Source organism: Numenius arquata, chromosome 11, assembly GCF_964106895.1.
Source record: "Numenius arquata chromosome 11, bNumArq3.hap1.1, whole genome shotgun sequence".
NCBI lineage: Eukaryota > Metazoa > Chordata > Aves > Charadriiformes > Scolopacidae > Numenius > Numenius arquata.
The window spans coordinates 13,712,994-13,736,223 of NC_133586.1; the positions used below are offsets into that span (position 1 = coordinate 13,712,994).

The 23,230-nt window shown below is 46.7% G+C and overlaps 1 protein-coding gene across 1 annotated transcript; it reads right to left on the reverse strand.

Annotated features, from left to right (window-relative positions):
- Window positions 1-784: 784 nt before the first annotated feature.
- Window positions 785-21,774, reverse strand: GNB5 (G protein subunit beta 5). Its single transcript, XM_074155540.1, has 11 exons — window positions 21,529-21,774; window positions 16,887-17,023; window positions 15,131-15,172; window positions 14,270-14,346; window positions 12,607-12,739; window positions 8,638-8,781; window positions 5,643-5,734; window positions 5,473-5,521; window positions 2,712-2,808; window positions 1,486-1,652; window positions 785-1,145 (listed from the first exon to the last, which is right to left on the reverse strand). The coding sequence occupies exons 1-11, from the start codon at window positions 21,638-21,640 to the stop codon at window positions 1,134-1,136; spliced, it is 1,062 nt and encodes a 353-aa protein (XP_074011641.1). The 5' UTR covers window positions 21,641-21,774; the 3' UTR covers window positions 785-1,133.
- Between the last annotated feature and the right edge of the window lie 1,456 nt (window positions 21,775-23,230).

Consider the following 23,230-nt stretch of genomic DNA (forward strand, 5'->3'; position numbering starts at 1 on the left):
TCAAGTCCAACTATGACAGAACTATGCCCACACCTGTAAGGACTGTATGATTTGGCTTGTAAGGTCTGACCCGCATTTGCACGAACTTACACTGCTCTGACATTGCAGAAGGACCTTAAAATGGGCATACGCTGCCTTAATACACATTTAAGCTACATTTCCCTGCCAAAGTGGTATGAGCTGCTCAAAGTGCAAATAAGAATCATGATCATAGAATGACTGTGACTGACTTGGAAAAGATTCGACCATCAGTCCGTCCAACGGTGCTTAGTGCTTAGCATGTAGTATCCCTTAGTGCTCAGCATGTAGTATTCCTTTAAGTAAAAGAAAATTCACTCACCAAGTGATACAATTAAAAATTTCTAAGAAACTACTGGTTAAGTATTACCTCATGATTATGTAAATCATGTTTATATCCCTCATCTTTGCAGTTTATCATTTTGTATATATTTAGATTCTTTATATTCAGGTAACAGAGATGAAATATTATTTACTTATTTCTATCTAAAACGACGGTAGGAAAAACCAGGGATTGAAAGGATTCCTTTTTTGTACAAAAAATATCTTTTTATGACAACAGCCAGTACCTTCACAGTAGGTCCTTTGCTCCTCTACTTACTACCCAGGTTCAGCCATCCATAACGCCATCATAAAGTATCAGAATTCTTCTTCTTTCCACTTTCCAACACCCAAATTCAATGCACTATTACGGAATGTTTCCAAAGTCCTATGCTACATCCTGATAAAATCAGGAATATTTTTTCTTTTTTTCTTTTTTTTTTTTACTTTAAAAAGGAACTCAATTCATGCAAATAAATACATAATGTGCACTGAAATACTCAATTCTATGATACAGGTGACTTAAGAGAAAAGTCCCTTTATAATTATCTAAACTAGTTCTAATAAAAGAAGATAGTTTCAAAACAAAATAAAAAACATTTAATTTTACTACACGTTGATGTTCGCTGTGTGTTGAAACAGATTACATTTTCTACCTAGCTGTGGTAACCTGTGGGCTCAGTGTCACTCTTTTGTGGTGTAGTAAATATTTGATTTTGAGGGGTGCCTTTTTTATGCAGTTGTTGTAGTCCAGGGTATCAGTCTTCATTTGATTCTGCATACAGGATCTCAGGTTAAGCCCAGATCTGCAGAGAGAGAGTTGAACAGTCATTTATGACATTGACTATTCTATCAAAGGTCTAATTAGAATTTGGTAAGGTAGTCAGATTAGTGGTACAGTGTATCAGTAGCAATGATATTATTTAACCCCTAAATTCAAATTTCCCTTTAACAGTTCAACTAGCACTTTGTGGAAATTTTTTTTAATTTGAATTTTCTGTTCATGTTCTACACTGTGGTTTTATATCCTCGTTCATCCCTCTGGAGTCAATTTTCCTGTAACAACCCTTCCCCTTTGTCCCCGTTTTTTAAACAATCAAACAAACAAGGAAAGAAGCACCCGAGGCAGGTACTCCCAGCACTTACTCGGAGAGTGTGGTCCCAGGAGCCCGAGCAAAATGCCGTCCCATCGGGAGAGACCCGCAAGGTGCTGACACGATTTTCATGTCCAAACAGAATGGACACACGGGACCCTTTCAGCACGTCCCAGACATTTATGGTGTAATCATTATAGCCCGCAAACAGTAGGCGACCTGCAAAGAGAATGAGGTTTTACAAAGTGAGGTTTTAAGGAGGTAACACATCTTGACTGCAGGAAGGGCCTTCTGCAGGACATTCCTCATCCCGTGAGCCACAACCCAGGTTTCCCATGCCACCCTCTGCACACAGCCAGCCCGGACCACTGCTTCCCCCAGGCTACCTGTGCTCCCGTTGGACACCCCTGCTCCACTGCTGAGCTGTCCATACTAAACGCTGAACCAGTTAAAATGTATTAGTTACAAATACAGTTAAAATTGAATTAAATTATATAGAATCTGTTCATTCACTAGAGATGGGGGATGACTCCAAAACACAGCAGACTGAAGAGCCCTTCAACAGCTAATACAGGGTAATAATATTTTGCTCAGACTTCACGCAAGAAGTTGAATACAAATAGTTGAATGATTAGTAGACAATTTGGTAAGTGATTCATTGTCCCCAACGGGACAAGCTGTGGTGTTTGTGACCACAACAGAGCCCTTTGTCCCTCTGTCCTGAGCGGAGGGCAGTTCACCACCCTCTCAGCCCCACACTGAGGTGACTGGAGGAGCTTTGCGTTTGTGCTGGGGCAGGAGAGAGAAGACTTGAGCTCATGTCTCCAGATCTGTAGTGAGAAATGGTAATGGCTCTGTCTTCATGCTCCTCTAACATATTTTTCCTATCTATTAATCATTTATTATCTTTTTATAAACTATTTATGTAAGTGCGCTTAATAGTCTAGTTACATTTCATGTTTCCTTTGAAATGTTTTTAATCATTATTGTGAAATTCTAGCCCAGCTGTAGTTAGTGGCAAAATATTTCCTGCCTTCAGCAGGGCCAGGAAAATACTTTTCATTGCTGCAACAAAGCAATAGCCAACTAGGTTATTTAAAGAGTAATTATTTTTACAGAAGAAAAAAAAAGGCTTCCATGCATTAAATGTTTCTTTTGGTATTTAGTATTATTTTCAATAACTTTTAATAACAAATTCTTTATAAAATTAAACTGGCAAAATTTTACAGTTCCCTTCAAATCCCAAAACTAAGATAACCTCCAAAGTCCAGGTCTCACCGCTGAGAGAGAAGTCCACACTGGATGCTCCAAAAATGATGCTCTCTTTGGAATAAATTGCGACTTCTCTGTCTGCACGAAGGTCATACAAACGACACTAGGATTAAAACAAAATCAACACACGTGTCTCAGTAAAGGCTGGAGTCAATGGCCTTTCATTGAAAAACTGGGAGTGGGAAGGATTGCGGCCTAACTGGCATCACGGAAAGCGGCTGCTCAGCTTCTTTACTTCTGCTATTTTTGCCTGCTGCAACTGGGACTTCTCTGGAGTCTAACAAGGATCTCACCAACACAAAGCTGTTTTGTATAAATTCAGTGAAGAACTTGCTTTTCCAAACCACTTCTCTAAGCCTCCTGCCTGTCCTGCTATAAAGAGATGAGTGGTGGGCTTTGGACCATGGCTACCCACTGCGAGTTCCCCCACCCCCCATGCTTCCCCACTCTGGTTTCCTACATATTAGGGCTCTCTGCTGCTGGGGAGGTGCATGGGGAGTCAGTCTCTAAAGACAACAGTTGAGACTGCTGCTCCAGTTGAGGAGTGGAGTTGAGCTGCTCCCAACAGTTGAGCTGCTCCAACAAGCAGCTGGAGCCTGGGAGACAGAGATTAAAGCTCTGGTCATCTTTGAGAACACGGACCACGTGGCACGGTGCTCAGACAGTCCCTTGGCACGGGGAGGCCTGGATGATGGTAGTCCTTGCTCTGAGTGAGGCGGGAGAGCAAACAGCCCCTGCCCTTCTGTGAGACCCTCTGTCGGAAAACCCATGTGAAAATAATTCAAGTGAAATAATACATTTTTATACAAATCTTTGGTTTCCATTTCTCATGGAAAATCCCCAATCACCTCTGCAACCTGCACTTCCTGTTTTTATCATTTGCCAGTGTACTTAGGCTTGTTTAACACAGAAATAATGTATAGATGGAGCAGACTTCATTGCCATGCAGAAAGGCAGTCTGTTATCCCTGAAATCAAAATGCACTTTTGAAACTATTTGAACTGAAAACCTTCCTCAGTAAGTTCAGTTTAAGCAAACACTGGCCAGATGGGTTTGCCAATATTAAGATTTTACTAATGAAAAATGGCCGGTATTCAAGCCTGCACATAAAGGAGAGGCTGTTCCACTCGCAGGGCGGTGGGGAGCTGCCAGGTGTGTGAAGTCCAGGTCTCCCAGTGCTCCACGCTGATGAATAATTCCATCAGACTGTCCTGACAGGCAGTCGGGGTCACCACAGGTGACAGCACTGCCATGTGAGCATGCTTTTATGGTTTCCCTCCAGACAGTCAGGATTATCTCCTCCTTGAAATCCCTAAGTATATAAATCAGGTCAAGGATACCAGTCAGTGTATCGGTCCGTAACGCTGAAAACACCAACCTCTTCATTTAAAGAATGAAGTAGATGGAAACTGCCAAAAACCTCTGTCAAAAGTAGAGATGGAATTTCCCATTCTCCTGCTCAAGTCAGGGGTGACAGGAGTAGTTAAGAGAGAAAAGACCCATCAAATAAATTAGTAAGCACAGGAGCCCAGAGCCTGTGGTATTGGGCATAAAAAGAGAGTGCTCTCATTGGAATTTAATGATGGACAATTTCTCCATCTCACTCACTCAGCATCTCAGGTGCTCACAGTACCGCACCTGAATGTGTGGAGAGGCACTGGGCTCACCACAGAGCTGGAGGTATTAATTTATAATCGCATCTTTTAAAACTCTAAAAGCAGCGTACACTCTCTCCAGAAGAGCCTTGGAAGGTCTCCACATCCAGTGAAGGCAAAGAGAATGTTTCCATTGAGTTTAACTAGTATTGGAGGAGACTCAAAATATGCTCTAAGAGCAGAGTACTTAGAGTCTTCACCCTCATGCAACTTGGTGTGATATTTGAATAAACAGGAGAAAAAAGGTGCCAGGTGCCTCCCAAATGTTTGCTCTTAAGTTAGACTTAACTGTCAGCTCAGTCCCTGCAGGACTGTGGTACAGGCAGAGTCCGGTCCCCCATGGGGACCCACCAGCTGCAGTGAGAGCCACCAGCATCACACAGGGGCCCAAAGGCACCAGGAGGTAAGTGGCATTTTGCATACAATGTGTTGACCAAGATTACCTCTCAATACATGCTGTGCTCCTCCTAGCAGCTTGCTCACAGATAAAATACGAGCTATTGTATCATCTAGGATGACCTGAATGCGGTGACTCACAGCAGTGAAGAGCCTTGGCACTGAGTCAGGGTGACAGGGAGGAGATGTACGTGGCCAAGGCCACCCTGGGGCCACAGAGGCCAGCTGACTGGGGCTGCCCAGCTCCGAGCTCAGCCCACAGCTCCTCTGCTCACCGGGATGTGTGAGGCTCCCCATGATCATGTGCAGGCTCCCTTCATGCCCTCACACTGAGCTGCTCCTTCTGACACAAGGTTTCATCTGGTTCCTCCTGTGTTGTGACCAACAACTATAGGAAGCCAAATCTCTTCCAGTAACACAACTAATTTTGATCATGGCACTTCAAAACATAGAAAATCTGAAATGAATATTTGGACAGTACCTCAGGTAGAAAAGTTTGCAGAGGTTACCTAAAAAGTGTTTCTATTTTTTCCCTATAGCATTATATGTAGTATTTAGTATATATTATATTGTAGCATTATTATTTCTGCAACTTTGGTGTCACAGGCCCAGTTTAATCACCTAAAAGTCCTCTGTGGATATGACCTAGTCTTTTTGGAGAATCTGACTTGGGAAGTAACAGAACTTCCCTAAATTAAGTTGCTGAATTAACATACCGTGGCATCGTCTGAACCAGAGGCAAAAGCATCTCCACTTGGGTAATATCTGTACATGAGTAAAAAAAGACCAGAACACATTACATTACTTGGATGAGGTCAGAATTCAAAAATAGAACCAGCACATTGCTCAACATCGCAAATGTGTCCTCTCCCAGAAACATACTGACCTGACACTGTTGATATCTGAATCATGGGTTTCAAATGACTGGATGCACTGACCAGACCGCATATCCCAAACCATGGCTTTCTTGTCACATCCCTAATAAGACAAAAAAATTCACTGTGGAAATGGTGACATTCACCCCTCACGTGCCTGATACACATCGTCAAGCCCAGCTACATTCCAAGGTTCTGAACATCACAGCTCTGAGGGGATTTAACCAGCAAAGCAGCCCCAGAACTGGCTGCATTGGTGTCCCCAAGCCTGGTGCGGTCACAGTGGGAGCAGACTATGCTATGAAGGCTGGAGCCTCAGCGGTGCAGCAGACCGGCACGGTGGGGTGCAGACAGACCGGCACGGTGGGGTGCAGACAGACTGGGGGTGTTGCGCACGCGGTCCCATACTCACAGCCCTGTTCTGCCCCTGCTGCCCCCGTACAGGCATCCGCAGTCCCATCACGCCACAGCGCTGCATAACTGACTCACTCCCTTACCACTTAACAGGCTCAATATAAAAAATTAATACCCAGCATTTAAAGTTTCATAACTAATTCTTTTCATACACTGAAATAGAAAATGAAATAAGTGCATCCGGAGGGTCTCTTGCCCAGCCCCCTACCAGAGTTAACCCTTGCACCCACATGCTCAATGGCCTGGTTGGGATGAGAGAAGCAGCATAACAGCATTTCATTTCATTGTCAAGCTCTAACCTGCCCTTCTGAGCTGTGCTTTGAAAAGCTCATTTATGACTGCGAGGTGCTCAGCACCCCGAATGCTGCGTGGGAAGCAGAGGCCAGGCCAGGCGGCTGCTGCCTCTGCTGAGCGACTCCGTCCTGCCCAGCAGACCATGCCACACATGGTATTCATTTTTAAGCAAATATGATTGCTAATTAAATTAAACAATCTTTTCACAATTCACATCTTTCTCTTTTTTTTTTTTTTAATTCTCTTGTTAAAATGAAATCCCTTTTTTTTTTTAACTACTGATGTCATTATTTAAAAGAGGTGATGTTTCTTTGTATCAAGTTGTGGTTTCTGCACAGGGGAAACCAAACAGGATCGAGAACATTTTGGACTCAGCATATTTCCCTCTCAAGCCCCGCCACAGCCCAAGCCCAGCCCTTCGTATTGCTTCCATGTGCACTGTTCTTACTGACCTCTCTGGGAGTCTGGGGGCAAGACCAATCTGACAAGCTGGTGCTTTGACTCCTAAGGTTTTGAAGGAGAAACCAGCAAACACCTGCGGAGAGATGGGCTCCCTGAGTGCTATCCCACTCGCCCCGAGGAGCAGCGCTCAGAGGGCACAGAGCACAACAGCCTGGGACGCAGCCCTGAGCTCACCCAGGAGGGCTGGGATTTTTGGTGAAGCTGGTAAAGGTAACAGCACCCAGCCTGCACGCTGGTGTATTGACATTGCTTAATCCAGCGCGAGGTTACTGTATTACATAGGTACAATACACAGGGAGTCTCTCCGTGTCGCCATACCTTCAGGTTGCACTGTTTTGGCTATACCTGCATGGACACGGTATCAGAAAGACCTTCACTGAAGTGGTATTTTGCATGTGATGAATTTAAGTGAGTCCCTGTAAGCATGGACATGCCCAAGCTGCTATATCGACACAAGCATGACATATTCTCTTAGCAGTACCATAGCTGCTTGTGATTCTTTACCCTATAATAAGCTGAGCTGTTCCCAGGGAGAACGAATCTATCCTTTCTGGGAAGCAAGCTTGGTGACAGGAAAGCCCGGGAGGAGTAATGCACTTGGATGGAATTAGCTTTCAGTCACGCTTCAGAGCAGCTGTGCTAGCAGCAGGCAAACTGGGCCAGTGCTGGGCTCTGCTCCTGGTGGGGCAGCCAAATTTGATAATAAAGCCATAACTGAAGAGGTCCAGGTTTGTTGTGCAGGGATGGGACTGTGACTCCAAGCACAACAAGTGGAATCTCCTAATCCATTGTCAGCACCTTTTGGCACAGGGGCCATTTCCATCAGCAAGCACAGGACCAGCCCTGGGTCAGCACTGCTGGGGCTCCAAAACCAGGTAAACTTCAGCAAAGTTACTGGTAGCAACCTGCCTCAGTAAGAGAGGTCATCTCTCAGCTCCTGCCAGCTCTCACCTGCACACTCAATTTCTGATGTGGGAAAGACCAGGACCATCTCAAAAAGGAGCTGAGCCCCATCCCACTCACCTTTATGCCTTGCCTGCCTCACTGCCAGGCTGCATGCCAATGGCTCAGCTGCCCAGGAACAGCGATCCCTCAGCAGTGGGACAATATTTGGAAGATGTCCTGGATACTCCCAGCATCTCCCAGAGGTTTGTGTGTTCCTCTGGGCCAGGGCAGGGAGTGGGCAGTGTTGAACTGACGAAGGGGCTTTAAATGCCTCTGGTACCACTGGAAGGCACAGGGGACACAGCAACAGCTGAAGATGTGGCCACACCTCATCTCCCTGCTCCAACTTGTAGGAGGGTTTAGCCAGTGCCCAAGCTACCCCTTGGCTTCTGGGGAGCAGGTGAGGGACACAGTGGCACGCACGTTATTTGCAGCCCCATTTTGATGCCCTGAGCAGGCACTTGGCACACCCCATCCAGCTCCAGAGAGCTGGGCAGGAGAAAGGAGCCAACTGAGGGAAGTCATCTGCTGTGCCGGGCTCCTGTCCACGGGGGCTCACACCTCCGCTGCAGTACGAGCCTGCTGCTCTAACTCTGAGCCTTTCCCTTCCCAGGAAAGGCGTTGTTTTGATCTTGGGCTGGATTGCTTTGGTGTGGGGTGGAATTTGCTAAGTAAGCAGAACTGCAGTCAGACTGGCTGGGTGGGTTTGACCCCACAGTCAGAGGTTTAATTTGCTCCAGCTTGGAAAATGTGCTTGCAATGAGTGGATTGCACTGGGGCTTCCAACACATACTCCAGCACTCTCTCAATATGATCACGAGTCTCCTGCTTTGCTGCCTTTTCCCTTCCACATTCATTAATTTTATGTTATGATAGGAAGCTCCTGCTTACCCCGGAGACAAATGTATTTCCCGTTTCAGAAGGGGCCAGGTCCAGGCACAGGACATCAGCTCCATGACCATGGAAACTCTGTAGAAGCTGCCCGCTCTCAACATCCCACAGGGCACAAGTTCCATCTCCACTTGCTGTCAGGATCTATGGGATGTGGCAAGATGAGTTACAATACAAAAAGCAGCAGATGATCTTCAAGTTCACAAAGATACACAAAGATGACATCCTATATGTACACCAAGGACAGCTTTAATGAAATATGCGATAAATCAAAGCCATAAAACCATATGAACTAAGCACAGTTTATGTTTTATATTTTTAAGGAAATAAGAGTGGAAAGGAGAGCTGTAGTGACACAGCTATACCTACACCACGTCTCAATAATGTTCAGTTATTGAACGTGTGCAGTGGGGTTTGGAGAACTGATGGCAGCAGGATCTGCTGGCATTTCCATATCCTCCAAAAAGGGGGTAAAACCAGACTGGTACTCCTGTCTGCTCCTGTATTTAACCCTATCTGTATTTAGGCTGCTGGAATTCAACCCACGTAAAGAGAAAAACTGTTGGAATTAAGTATACCTGTTTAACACTAACTTTTTTTTCAGCTTGAAATAGCCAGGTTAAACCCAATTAATTGGGCTTAAGACATGGATTTTCTGAAAGGGAAGTAAGCCTGTCTAGACAGTTGTTTGATAAGTCCATCACCTCTCACTTGTCCAAAACCACTTGTGTGTGAAAGGGCTTGAACATACACTGACCGAACATAGCTCTCAGCTTCCCTTATCTGCTACAGTGCTTGTAGAAAGCACATGTGATCACCGCTTGTTATTGTGGCTAAATCTTGATGGTGCTCAATTGTTCAAAATTTCCCCTTGGCACCCAAAGCTGTTATGCAGTCACAAATTCTGTAGGTTGAAAGGGTCCCTGTGCATGGGCGTGGAAGGAGGCAAGGGTGAACTCAGGAGGGCTCTCAGTCTTGTACACAGGTTTTTCTCATGGCCGGTGAGGAAACGCAAGGGATCCCAAGTAGGTAGTCAAAAGTTAAAAAGAAAACACTCTTCAAGAAGAAAATGATCACATAATCATGAAACCATTCACAGAGTTTCATAAAGGTTAAACACTGAACATGTTTGACAGATGCTTTGAAAACTCCTCCCATAACAGAGGTCTGGAAAGCTGCAGAACAGACTGTTCCGAAACCTCCAGCAGAGACACACTAATACTCTGAGATGATAATAGCAGAAGAAAGTCCTGACTTGTCTTTCTGGCCAGCTTTTGAGCCTAGATCAATGAACTTCTCTGTTCTGTGGAATATTTGTACTTGGCTGAGGAATGAAGACTTTCAGCTCTGAAGATTTGCTCTTGTAATAACATGTAAGAAAGATATGAGGGGAACAGGAGTAGCTAAAGGTGTAAGGAAAGGGTCTGTTGGCAACCCAGAGCTCCAGCTAATGCTTAAAGAGAAACATTAGGGACTCAACTTCAGAATATTACTATTGAAAACCAAATCAACTCCAAAAATCCCAAACCAGAAGGGAATTAGCAATCTTTACTATTAGACTCTGGCTCACTGCACGAGGGGCTCCAGCATCGCTGTATGGGGATCCTCGCCTGGCGCCTGGTGGCAAAAGGCAGCATTTGCAGAGGGCAGGGGACAGCAGGGACACAGCCCCTGCGTGCCAGGGGCACACGCACTGGGGCCACCCTCACCTCTGCCTCCTCCGCCATGGCCCTGGGCTTCATCCTGCTGCTCAGCCCCGCTGCACTGGGAGTATGGCTGCCTGCCCTATGCAAAACACTTGAGATCCCAATTAACTGTTGCTATTAATACACAGGGAGTGTTGTCATGTGGGGAGCATTATCACACTGCGGAGCTGCAGATACCAAATTTAGGAAGCGAGGCTCCCCAGCTCTCTGCCTACTGAGGCGAGGGAGGCGCTCTCTGGCAAGACTGATGTGGGGCACCGAGAAGGAGGTGCGTGGGTCACCCAGCGCTGCAGCTCAGCGCTTGTCTTGGCCCAGGGTGGGAACATGATGAGCAGCAAGGATGGGACCCCCTCTTTCAGCACCCACACAGCCCGAGAGTGGTGTTAATCAATAATGAACCACCCCCACATCTCCTCTCTTTCCACAGCACTGCCAGATGCCCATGGGCACACCAACTCCTAAACTCCTACCCTGTCTTTCATTCCTCTGAGGGAAAACGAAGCTGTATTTTAGGAGAGTGGCCATAGCAGAGCAGCAGCATTCACAGCACCGAGCAGTGGGTGCTGGGTGCCATGGGGGCACTGGGCTGGAGAACACCTCTGCCACACGCCCGGGCTGCTCCAGGACAGGTGCCACATCCCTCGGTGACACCAGCCGGGAGAGCAGAGCGGCTCCACACACAGCTGGGAAACATGCTTGTTGCACTGTGCACCCTCAGTTACTGAATAATTTTAACTCTGAAACCATTATGTAAAATGAAGAAGATAAGAAATCTGGGATTCTCCTCTACCTAACAGTGTCCTAACAGAAGCTTGACCAACCTGCTTTCTTGTATTTGTTTCAATAACAACACGCAGTGCTATAAATGATCACTTATAAACATATCATCACGAGAAAATTTCTTTTCAAAATCTTCAGAAAAATCTCTGAATCACTAAATGTAAAGCACCTAAATCCACTGTGACATTATTTAACAATAGTAATACATTACCTTCAATATCAATGCAGTTTGCTGTATCTAATATGGAGAAAAAAGACCCAACTTTTCTTTCTTTTTTTATTACGAAAAACAAATAACTATTTTTCCTTTCATAGGATTTAATCACGATGCATAAAGGTATAGATAAGAAAAAAGAGTACTGGTTTTCTATCTCATCAACATTCCACTTAATTTAGACTGCTCTAATTACGCAGGGATCCTGCACAGTAAGGTCAGGGCTGAGCAAGCCTGAGCTCTGGGTACCTCCAGCGCTTGTTTCCATGGCAATGGGCTTAAATTAGCACCTCAGAGTCATTACAGAAATCATAGAATGACAAACAACAACATATTCTTGGGCATTTCATGTCCTGAAATAGAAGCAATGAGAGCCGATATTTCCTTCAGACAAGCTTCAAATATCTGGACAAGGTATTGCTTTCCAGCAGCTCTGCTGACACAGAGAGCAATGAAAATGCTCCCTTCTGCCACTTACTTTGCTGCAGAGCTGCACTGAGCAGAGCTTCAATCAAATTAAAAAACCAGAGAGGACAAGGGGATTACCCTGGCTCCTTTCATCATCTTTCGTGTTCCTGGAGAAAGAGATCTTTGAGATATTCACTACAGAGGAAGGCTGGCCTGGTCTCAGAAGATCTGCATTTAGTTCCTGGCTTTGCTATCGTCTCCCACTGTGCTCCAAGCCCCCAGCTGCGAGATGGGGATAGCATCACTCCTTTCCCTTCAGGGAACACACCACTGCATGTATGGACAACAGGGCTGGCCCTGTGGGGCCATCGTCAAGCTCAAATATCTCACTTGGGACAAACAAAAAACACCAAGAATGAAAGCAAAAGCAAATCTGGCCGGACGTCCAGGACAAAGCAGGCAAAGCACACAGTCTCCATCAGCTGGCATAGCACATACCCAACCTAGTTCTAGCCAAACTGGGTTTTTAACTATTTGTATTAGTTTGAGCTCCTAAAAGCACAAGCCAGCACAGACCCAGCGAGCAGAGGACACACAGGTACCAGTGAGCTCCCTCTGAAGAAGCGACAGGCTTTTGCAGGGTGCAGGCAGGACAGCCCAGCCACAGCTGTGACAAGCATTTTCTTACAGCAGCTTTTGCAGCACCTTCACTGCCCCCAGCTAGAGTTTTCCAGTGACCCTGGCACGGAGCAGGACACAGCCCTGGGTGCCCCGGGTGCAAGGAAGACTACTGGCAGGCCGTAGGAGTGCAGCTCATGTTAGGCATTGCTGGACGTGGCAGCGGGTAGGGAATGCATTTACCTGCATGTCTGAGTTAGTGAAGCTGCAGGCAGACAAGTAGTTTGTGTGCATTGCAACCGATTTCTTCTTTGCAGCCATATTTTCATTTTTGTCAAATGTCAGAGGGTACACAGAACACTTGTTGTCCAGGCCACTAAAGAGAGTAATAATAGCAATAACAGAGAGAGGAGAACTGGTTAAAACTGCAACGACAAAAGGCGAGTGGTGATAAGAAGGAAACCACCTGTCAGTGCTGCGCTGCCAACCCTTACAAGTACCGACTTCCCTGTATTGTGCTGCCCGGGATCTCCCTGCGCAGGGAAGCCCCAGCTGCCTCACCAGCCTGGCTGCTTTACACAACTGCAACAGCTGCGCCTCAGCATTTTTTACCCTCATCCAGTTTATAAATGGCACTGAATGAAACCTCACGAAAGTATAAACTGGTAGGTGACATACCAGTCACCTCAGGGTTAATGTTTCACAAACAGTCAAACTGCCATATTTCTGTTGACATCTGTCATTGTGAGGATTGGTATTTAAGCATCGTTGTTTATCTACCTTAATAAATTTGACCTAACTCCTATGGAATAGACAGCGTAGCAAGTAGTGGGTGTGAAGACAGGGCTTTTAGAAGTTTGGAAAAAAGGCAACAGAAGCACTGACCTCTGTAGCTGTGTCCCTTCTGGACACCAGTTGCACCAGTTAAGCTGTGTCTCCCAGGCCAGATGCGGGACCCTTTTCTAAAGGGTCTGACTTGTGTCTGATCCTTTTCTAGAGCTGTGGGAGGTCAGCCCTGCCCAGGTCCCTGTGATCCCAGCGCACCACCAGGTGCTGGTTCCGTGCCTTATATTACGTGCACAGCACTTAACTGACAGAAATACAGAATTAGGTAGTGCAATGCATATATGCCCTTCCTGTCTCTCACAAGTGTGAAGACTGGGCTTTCTTGCCATTCTCCAAGTTTTCATCAAAAACATACAGTTTCCGGACTCTCTCTCCACACTCATGTACAGAGTCTGCCTGTCTGTCTCAGTCTGCTGCTTTCTAGATTTGCAAGCTGCACAGCAAAGTCTCCCTTTGTTCCTCTCTCTCGCCCCGAGCTTGCTTTGTCTGTCTGATCCACCCAGTCCCTTTTTAAAAGATGTTCTGCCAACATCTCAATCTCTTTGTTTTCTCCCCTGCATAAACCCATTTTTTTAAAACCTGAGCCCTTGGAAAACTTGGAGAAAATTATCAAGGATGGGGTTACTTCTCCCCACCCCATCCTGGCAAGTTCTATTCATGTGCTGGTAAACATTAATGACTAACCTTCTTTACATCATAGAAGAAAGAGTGCAAAGTAAAAACAGGGTTAAAACCACTCTCCCTTAGAAGATATATCCAACACACACAACCAAACCGGAGAAGGGAACTTGCATGCATGTAGAATTCCTAACCCATGATATAAATGCTGAAAGAGGATTATTTTCCATGCTTACCCAACAAATGCTATTGCACTGAAGTCAGTGGAGATAATGCGTACGAGCCATTATGGGAACAGAATCAGAGGCTCTGAATGTAGTCCTTCCACCCACAACCAAGACACACAAACTTCTAGCCATCAGCATCTGAAGGCACCGGGACACCACTACAAATCAAGCTTCTCAGAAAAGTTTGTAAGCAGCTGTGGAAATGGGGAACTTACCCACAAGCAATGGCACATCCAGATGGGGCATACGCACACGCCATCACCCAGGTACATGGCATCGTCACTGCATGTTCCTGAAACACAGCATCTCTTTAAACTGGGATGTCACTGTTTCTTTAACCAGCACAAGGAAAACAGTGTACAGTAGTAAGTTCAGTATTTCTGTGGGACATCTGTAGTGTCAGTGAAAGGTACAGGTGTTTCCCCCAGCCATAACTCACACATAAGGCTGGAACAGCCCTTACTGCAGAACCCAGCAGAGCAGCAAGAATGGCTAGTCCCTCCCTGACACCTTCCACCTTATTCATGAGCCCCAAACTGATCACAGAGCATGTTTTATTTGGGTTACTCAGTGCTGTAAAAGCCCCCCCCTCCCCGCTGCACGTGTAAAATTGAGTTACAAACAAGCTGTTTTTTCTCAGCTGTGTGGAGCAGGGTGCCGCGAGGCAGCCCTGGCAGGGCTCGGAGGAGCAGCGGCACCATTTCACAGTGAACACCATGGCTGAAGGATCCCAGGTGATGGCACATGGCACCTGGTACAGGGGTTACCCAGGGAGGGCCTCTGTTTTGCTGGCTGGATGTTGTCCCCATCTGGGAGCCTTCCCTGTCAGCAAAGAGCCTGGATCCTGCTGGAGACCATGACAAACCTCAGTGCCCTGGCAGGGACTTGGCTCACAGACAGGTTAAGGGAGGCAGTTTGCCCTGGGCCCCTTGGTTTGAGGTGCTCGTGGAGGTTTGCATCTCATCCCATCGTCCTGCTGCTTCTTGTGATGTCTCTGAGCCCTTCAGCCCTCCATCTTATCCCACCATCATTTGCCCTGTGCACAGAAATAGGACGTTTGCTGAAGTTTCACTTACCTTATTGGTAGTGAAGGAATCCCACACGATCACCTTCCCATCCTAAATGAAAGCACACAGAGATAGAAACTGAGGCCTTCCAGAGACATGGCTGTCAGCCTCCTTCCCAGACCCGGGGAAAACTCTGCTGCTCTTTTCCATCCCTCAGTCTGCTATGTCATGACATTTTTGTCTCCATGTTAGCAACAGCACAATGGTCACAGCAAGGCACCAAGGAGACACCCTTCAGTAGTGTGACTTATGTCTTTGACCAGAAGAGAAGCGTATCTCCTCCTCACTGAGATGACTGATGTCGGCTTAAAAGACCTATTTATTTATTTACTTATTTCCCTTCCCTTTTGCGAGTTGATGGGACCTCCTCTCACTCGCAGCACACACCATGCACAGGACCATCCCCTCAGGAAACTGTGGCAGATGGAACTGCCACTAGTGAGCCCTCACTTGCCTCCTTTCAGCCACAATGTGTTTCTCCCAGCTTGTAATCGCCACCTGTAAACAGGTCACCTCTCCCAAGTGGTATCTGTCAGTGGCTCAGTACAGAACCTTACAAATACAGGAGGTGACCTGTATTACAAATTACTTGTTGAGCATGGGCATTCACGGGGACAATTTATGGACATCACACTGTTTATTCATCTTCCCCTTCCTGTCTTTTCCTGGTTTTCCCTTTACTTCTCACTACACTTACTCAACCTTCAACTGTCCATTGATATGATCTGCTAAATAACCATCCTAAGAACCCTCCACAGAAAGCAACACAATCACTTTGTGTATGCCAGCTACACTCGTGCCCGCTACTTTCCCTTATGCACATAATACCCTGTATCGTGAAAGCAAAATGTTTATTACTGTGCAACTATTGTTGCTGTACCTGGACTCATTACAGTTCTTAAAATAGAGTAAAAAATGCATTACAACTTGCCCATTCAGCTTCCCAATCTACACACTGGCATTTTAACCACTTCAAAAAATGTGACATTAATTATTTAAAATTATTCTCTTCGCTGAGATTACCATGAATGGTAAAAACTCACAGTAACTGAAGGTGGCTTGCAATGCAGATTGCCTATTTTTATCCCTCCAGTGAGACCCCTGACGGATTTCATATAGGTCAATGAACAGCTGTGAGATGCAGCAAGCTCACTCGCTGCCATACTGGGCTCAGGACAAACCAGGGGATCTAGAGAGTAATTATCTCATTACCTCCTCCAACTCATGAGACTGGTCTTGAGCAGGTGTTAGGACTGTTTCTCAAAATGCCCAAGTAAATGCAGTAATTTTGGCAGGATGTTTGAGGCTTTCAAGGTCGCATCAATCATACAGACTACAAAAGAAATTTCTGTGCGCAGAAATCTCCAGAAGAATTGACATTTCTTCCCTTCCCTTTTCCTGATTATTTTCTCTGAACACATAAACTATAATTGTTACTAAATGCTTTATCTGTAAAGAACAAAGAAATAAAAGCGGCCTCAGATGAATTCTCTGTATTTTCTATTGTAATAGGGAATATGAGGAAAATCTGTGTATGACTGGACAATAAATATTGAGGGTATCAGCTACAACAGGTGTAGTGATGATCAGAAGCTTGGATTTATGGTCTCTGAACAAATCTATTGCCAATGAACTGTTTTAAGGGCATCCTGAAAACATTTACACTGTACACAAGTATCATCTGCAAAGAGTGGCGCATCGCACAGCCAAAAGATTTGTACAGCAGCCAACAGTAGCTTTGAAAAACATCTGCCCAACAGCATACCTGGGAAGAGCTCACAATTCTTCTCTTGTCTTTGCACCAGTCCATACAGAGAACTTTATTTCCATGGCCCTTCAGGGTCCTCCTGGTCTTCATCACAAACTGGCCCAGCGCCTCCACACGCTCTGCCACCTGATGAACTGCAAACAGCTGATGGTTAGAGAGCCCTGCATCAAAGCTCTGTCCTGGCAAACCTCTATGTTTATGAATAAGGTCACTTGGAGGAATTAATCGATGAAGTTTGAGTCTATCGTGCAAGCCAACAAACTCTGCTTCAGAGCTGGCAGGTGGTAAAATCAAGGTGGGCGGTGTATGAACATATTCACCGGATAAAGATGAGTTCACTGGGGGCTTGAATTCCAGGGCTGTAGCAGCTGAAGCTCTTGCAGACCATCACACCCAAGTATAACTAGAAAATAGATTATCCCCTTCCTCCCTCTTATTGGGAAATTCTCAATCTGACTGAGGCTTGAAGGCGCAGAGACAGCCTCCAGCCTAACACATGCCTCAAGGTACTCAGCAGAAGTGAAGACCACTACGGGGTCTTGGAGGAAAAATCATATAAAAGAAGGGAGTAAGCATCAAATCTCCAAAGTTTCAGTGGTAAAACACTTGTGCTGGATGTAAGACTCCCAGGTGCAGTCGGCTCTCGACACTGCAGTGGTGGTACAGTGTGATACAGGTACTAGCTACTGGCGCTGGACACTTCTCCGCTGTGCCATCCCTTCTGGTGGCCAGGGGAGCACTGAGGGCCCAGACACAGATCTGAGTGAGCAGGGAAGTTTGCCATTTGCTATAAGAGTGTGCTACCCAGCTTCTCAACAGTGTCCAAGGACACCATGATGTCCAAGGACATCAAGGACTTCATGGGTGGGTCAGCTTTTTCTTTTATGGGAAAAAGAAACAGAGAGGGCAGGCAAGCAACCTTCCTGAGTAACATCCTCTGGTGGTGGTGAAGTCAGTTCTTTCATACCTCACTTAATAGCAGTTCTTTCAGCTGATATTTTTAAAAACCCACCAAATTTACATTTCCAATTGTGCAAACTCACTTAGACATAAAATTCATACCACTGCAGCTGAGACAACTAAATGGTGTCTCATGTAACCCTGATGCCTCATGCTGGGGTCACCTGCACGTGTCTGGGAGAAAGTGTCATCTGAGGAAACCTATTTGCTCTGCTCCAGCATTACTCATCCAGCCTGGAGCTAGGGCCATGACGTATCTTGGCACCCTCTGGCAGCTCTGACACACTTCACAGCATCAGGGAGGGTGGGAGTTGCTTCAAGTCTCACTGCAGAGTAGGGGTCCTGGGGCAGGAGACCCTGACACCAGAATTTAAAATTACTCTTGTCTAGAGAGGAGCTAATAGGATCCAGCATTTCCCTGTGTTGTGTGTTTGTCTGTGCTGAAATCTAAGATGATCCAGCTGCTGTTAGCTAAAGGGGCAATGCCTGACTCAAACCTTCTGAAATAACTGCAGAATCTCACATGTTTTAATGAGCTGGTGGAGGAAATCTTGAGCTTTTCAATGCCACACTGGAGGCTGAGCTCCACACCCCATATGGCAGTGATTGCTCTGGAGCTGCATCGCTGCTTCACCTTTCGTCACTTTTCTAGAGCTGCAAGAAAGCTGATGGGTTAGGAAGGGCTGTCACAGGGAGAGAGCAGGCACCCTTAACTTTGAGATCATTCCCCGGCACAGGGTCAGGGGAGCAATCTCTGCCTAAGGCAGAGACTGATTTCTAGTGGATTAGCTCTTCAAGACCTGTCTTTGAAAACCACCAGCCCCACAGGCTGTGCCAGAATAACGTTCTCACCTGAAACCTCTGCTCGACCAGTCTCACCCAGCCAGGGGACAAGTGCTGTACACCATTCCTGACAATTTGTCCGTACCATCTCTTAACAGGAGGCCAGAAGCAAGTTTCTGATCAAGTACCACATAAAACCACTCAGGAAAAGAGACATTTCCCCCTACTTTTGCCCATGGAAATCTGCCAAATGATCCAATCAAATGACATGAAATCACAGGACAGGAGGTTATTACGGCAGCTGGAAAGATGCCTGTGTCCAGAACATATCTGAAAAAACAAACATTTCACGGACAATGGGCAAAGTGTTTCCATTATGTCAACGCAGCCAAGACTCTGTAGAATTGCCTGGTTTGGCCTTACTGATTCTCTGAGGATGCTTATCTCCGACCACAGCCATGATAATCCTGCAACTGCCTAGTACAGGTTTTAGGGTCAGATAATTATTTTGAAGCATTCTCCAATATTTTTTCAAGATAGTTGAAAATTATGCAGTCAGGCAAGTAGATCAGCTAAAGCCAGTAAGTAGTTTGAGTGGTTTTACAAAGGTCCAGATAAAACAGGCTATTTTCCTAAAACATATCGTTTGGCCTGAACAGGAGGTGTGGATTTGATGCAGGTACTATTGGGTCTTTGATCTTTTCTGTCCTGGAAGTCAGCTGGTCCTAACGGTCTCTTCTGGCCTTAAAGATTTATATATCGCATGAACAGAAGAAACTGTTTATCTACACCTAAAATTTCAAGCGATATAATTGACTCCTTAAAACTGTAAGATTGCAAATCAAATGCATGTTTGGTATTTCCTTTTTCTGTCCACATTTTTGAGAGCTGCTGTTCAAAACCAGTTGAACAAATAAGGGCAATCCTAGTTCAGCCAGCTGTTTGTTTTGGGAACCATAGAGGAAAAGTCATGATCAGAGAAAAAAAATGCAAAAGATACAATTTTAGATTAGGAAACAAAAACCAAAAATCCAAAACAGAAGAGAGGCTTTATTCTGAAATTTACAATCTCTGCAGAAATAGTTCTTGGGGATAATTTAAGTGCAAAATAGCTCTGATACAGAATCAACGAAATAAAATATGAGGGAGCATTGTCCTACAGCAGCATAAGACTTTTGTCTTAGAAATCATGTCATGGCTATGCAAACACAGCCTTCCAATGTCAGTTTACAGATTTTACATATGATGAAGACATAAGTATCCTGTGACTAACAATGACATGCACGGTTACGGCATCACTGCGATCATAGGTAAAACGCTTTGTGAGCAAAAGTGGGTTTAAGCATATGCTTAAGAGATCCGTGAAACAAAGGCCCCGCTGCTTCTGATACAGAAATTGTGCTGTAGGAATATGATGATTTATGGTAATGTTTCTGTAATGAGGCCATCTCCATTTGTTTAATGACTTCTATTAATGGGACACTCATATAACATATGATTGTCTAATTTAGACAAGAAAATGCTCTATTTACTCCAGAAAAAAATATTTTAACCCTCCCCCATCTGAAATTTAAGAATGTTAGTCAGTCCCTCACTCTTACAAAACACTAAGAGCTAAATCACTGAACACAGGTTGGGATTCCTTCTCAACATTTAAGGCATCAAAACAGATGAAATAAAAGTTTTAATGACCCACTATTGCTTCTAATAAACTGAGCTATATGATTTCAGGGGAATACAGTAATTTATATGTTTTTCCTTAAAAAAAAAAAAAAAGAGAAATGCGATATATTATCTCATTGTAATTGTAAAAATGAAATAAAAATAAACAGATGTTTATACCTTAGGACAGGATTATTACCTTATTATTGCCTTATTATTACCTTATATGTCAGGACAGGATTAATACCTATTTGACAAGCTTCATAAAAATAAGGTTAGCCTATTTTTTCCTGAAGAGAGGTGTTGGTGGTGTGGGCAGAGGGCAGGGCTGAAATCTGTCCATGTCATTTCTGTTATGTTAACCATGGATCTTGAAACTGCAGCTGATAACAGTGAGTTTGCATTGACAGCTCGAGTATTGATTCGCCCTGTACCTCTGAATCAGCACTGGATCCCTGCAAGTTGTTTCCTTGGGTGAAGAGGGGGGAGAAGGAGCTGTTTTGGGAAACTGTTCCTTTTTTTAAGCCCTTCCACCTTACATGAAATCCTGGCCTCATTAAAGCAAATTCCCATCAACTTCCACAAGGCTGGGTTTAATCTTTGTTTCTGCCACTAAGATGTGCACTAAAACGATGCAAATCAATCTCGGAGTCGCTGAGGGGGGATATTTCACCCTCGCTTCCCATCCCGGCCTCCCCCTAAGGCAGGGCGCAAAGCCAGCGCGCAGCCCGAGCCGGGCCAGAAGCACCCGCGGGCGATGCGGGGTGCCCGGGGCGACGCGGGGGAGGGTGCGGGGCCCCGGGGCGGTGCGGATGCCGGGGGGATGCGGTGTTCCCGGGAGGATGCGGGGTGCCCGGGAGGATGCGGAGGATGCCGGGAGGATGCGGGGCCCCCGGGGCGGTGCGGGGTGCCGGTCTCCGCGCCCGGCCGGCGCTGCGGGGCCGCGGCCGCCGCGGGAGGCCGGGCCGCCCGCCTTCCCCATCCGCTTCCCGTTCCCCCCGGGCGCGGAGCCGCCGCGCATTGTCCGAGCGGCGCGGCCCATGGCGGAAGATAGCACCCCGACCGTCGCGACCCCAGGGGCGGGCGCGGGGGCGGCTCTCCCCGCGGGCTGCCTGCCCTCCCCGGGGGATGCCTGCCCTCCCCGGGGGATGCCTGCCCTCCCCGGCCTCCAGCTGCGCAGCGCCCGTGTCGGGGCGGCGGCAGCCTGTGCTCCTGTTTCCCCGGCCCCACTCACGCTCCACGTCGTGCAGCTTGGCCCGCTCCTCCTCCAGCTTGCCCTTCAGGCTCTCGGCCTCATTTTTCAGCGATGCCAGGGTCTCGTTCTCCTGCAGCCCCTCGGTTGCCATCTTTGCAGAGGAAGCGGGGAGAGAGAGGAGATGAGAGCGGGAGGGAGGAGGAGTTTGCTTGCCTGGCTCCCGGGGATGCTGCCGAGGCTCCTGCTGCCGCAGCAACGGCGCCGGAGCCGGCCCGGGCTCCCTCCCCTCCCGCGCTGACGTCCAGGGCCGGGCTGGATGCTCCTCCGGCACCTGACCGGGCTCCCTGCGGAAAAACACCCCCGAGAGCCACCCATGCGAGGCAGCGCGGCAGGCTCAGCATCCCCGCCGGCCTCGGGGAAGGCGGAGGCCTCACCTCCTGCCCTCCTCCTACCCACAGGCTCCCACCAGCAGATACATCCCAAGCCATTTTCACAGGGCAAAGGCTTCATTTCCCCAGAAATAACACGCAAAAAGGGTGTTTCTGCTTTGTACCCAAACTTGTTTGTACCAGAAGCTGCACACTTTGTAGGGGAAGGGGGGGGAGGGAACCTAATTGGTCACCCCAATAGCTTTTTAAAATATCTGACTGAGAAGGCAGATCCTGTCCAGGTTTAGGAAATCCCAGCTCAGCTCCATCATTCCCTTCTACACCTGTGTGACTAGGAGACTTGGTCACTCAGGTCTCCAGCCCAACTCCTGTGCCAGCAGCACACACACAGTGCTGTCAACCGTTCTCCCTACTATGCTTTGAATTCCTCATTTTTAAATTTTGTGTTATCCGCATTTTTTTTTTCTTTTCTTTTTCCCCTCTTCCACCTCCTTTCCCTGCACACAGATAAGCCCATTAAGCTCTGGGCCCTTCCCAGCCCTTGAAAAGGACCGGTTCCCAAACCCCCAAAGGGAACGAAGAACTCTCCAGTCTGGTGTTCTGGCTCTGCAGGCCCTGCTCAGGGGCAGACGGGGAGCCCATGCTGCAGAAAGAGCGGTGGCACATGGCCTTGTGGCTTTTTGTTCCCTGGAAGGGGAGTTCCTTGAAAACGTCCTCTTCTTATTACAGTAATTGTCCCTGATGTACACGGAGTAACTTTGCTCATATTGACTCCCATTGTCTCCCTTTAGCCAGAAAACAGACAATCCAGTGGCTATTGTTCAACCTGGAGATGTGCCAAGACTGGAAAGGGAGATAAGAAAATAACGTGTTTGCAGCTGTTGTTTAGATTTGGGGCACGTCCTGGACACAGCGTGGGTCTTGGAGAAAATGTAAGTCCTTTCCCACACTGGGCTCAGCATCAGTGTCACCGTCCAACTGGGATGCACAGCAGAGCTGTGGACCTCTTCACTGTCACTCTGGAGGCTGGATTCGGGCCCTGGTCTGGTGGAGTGCTCGAGGACTTTCTTTGTCAATGGGCCTTCCAGCAGGAGCTGGGTTACTTCCCCAGAGCATCGAACGCAGTGGGTGAATTTCCAGTCTTCTCATTGTCCACAGGAACTGGTGTGACCCAACCCTGCCAGCCTGACAGCCATGCAGGCAACCCTAAACTTCATACTTTGAACCCTGAACTGAAACGATCCAGTTACATTCGGTATCACAAAAGAAAAAGTAGGCAGTACAATATCTGGACTTCATGTACTGCTGAATACGGGAACATTCTTCAATGCTCCTCAGGGTAAAGAGCACAT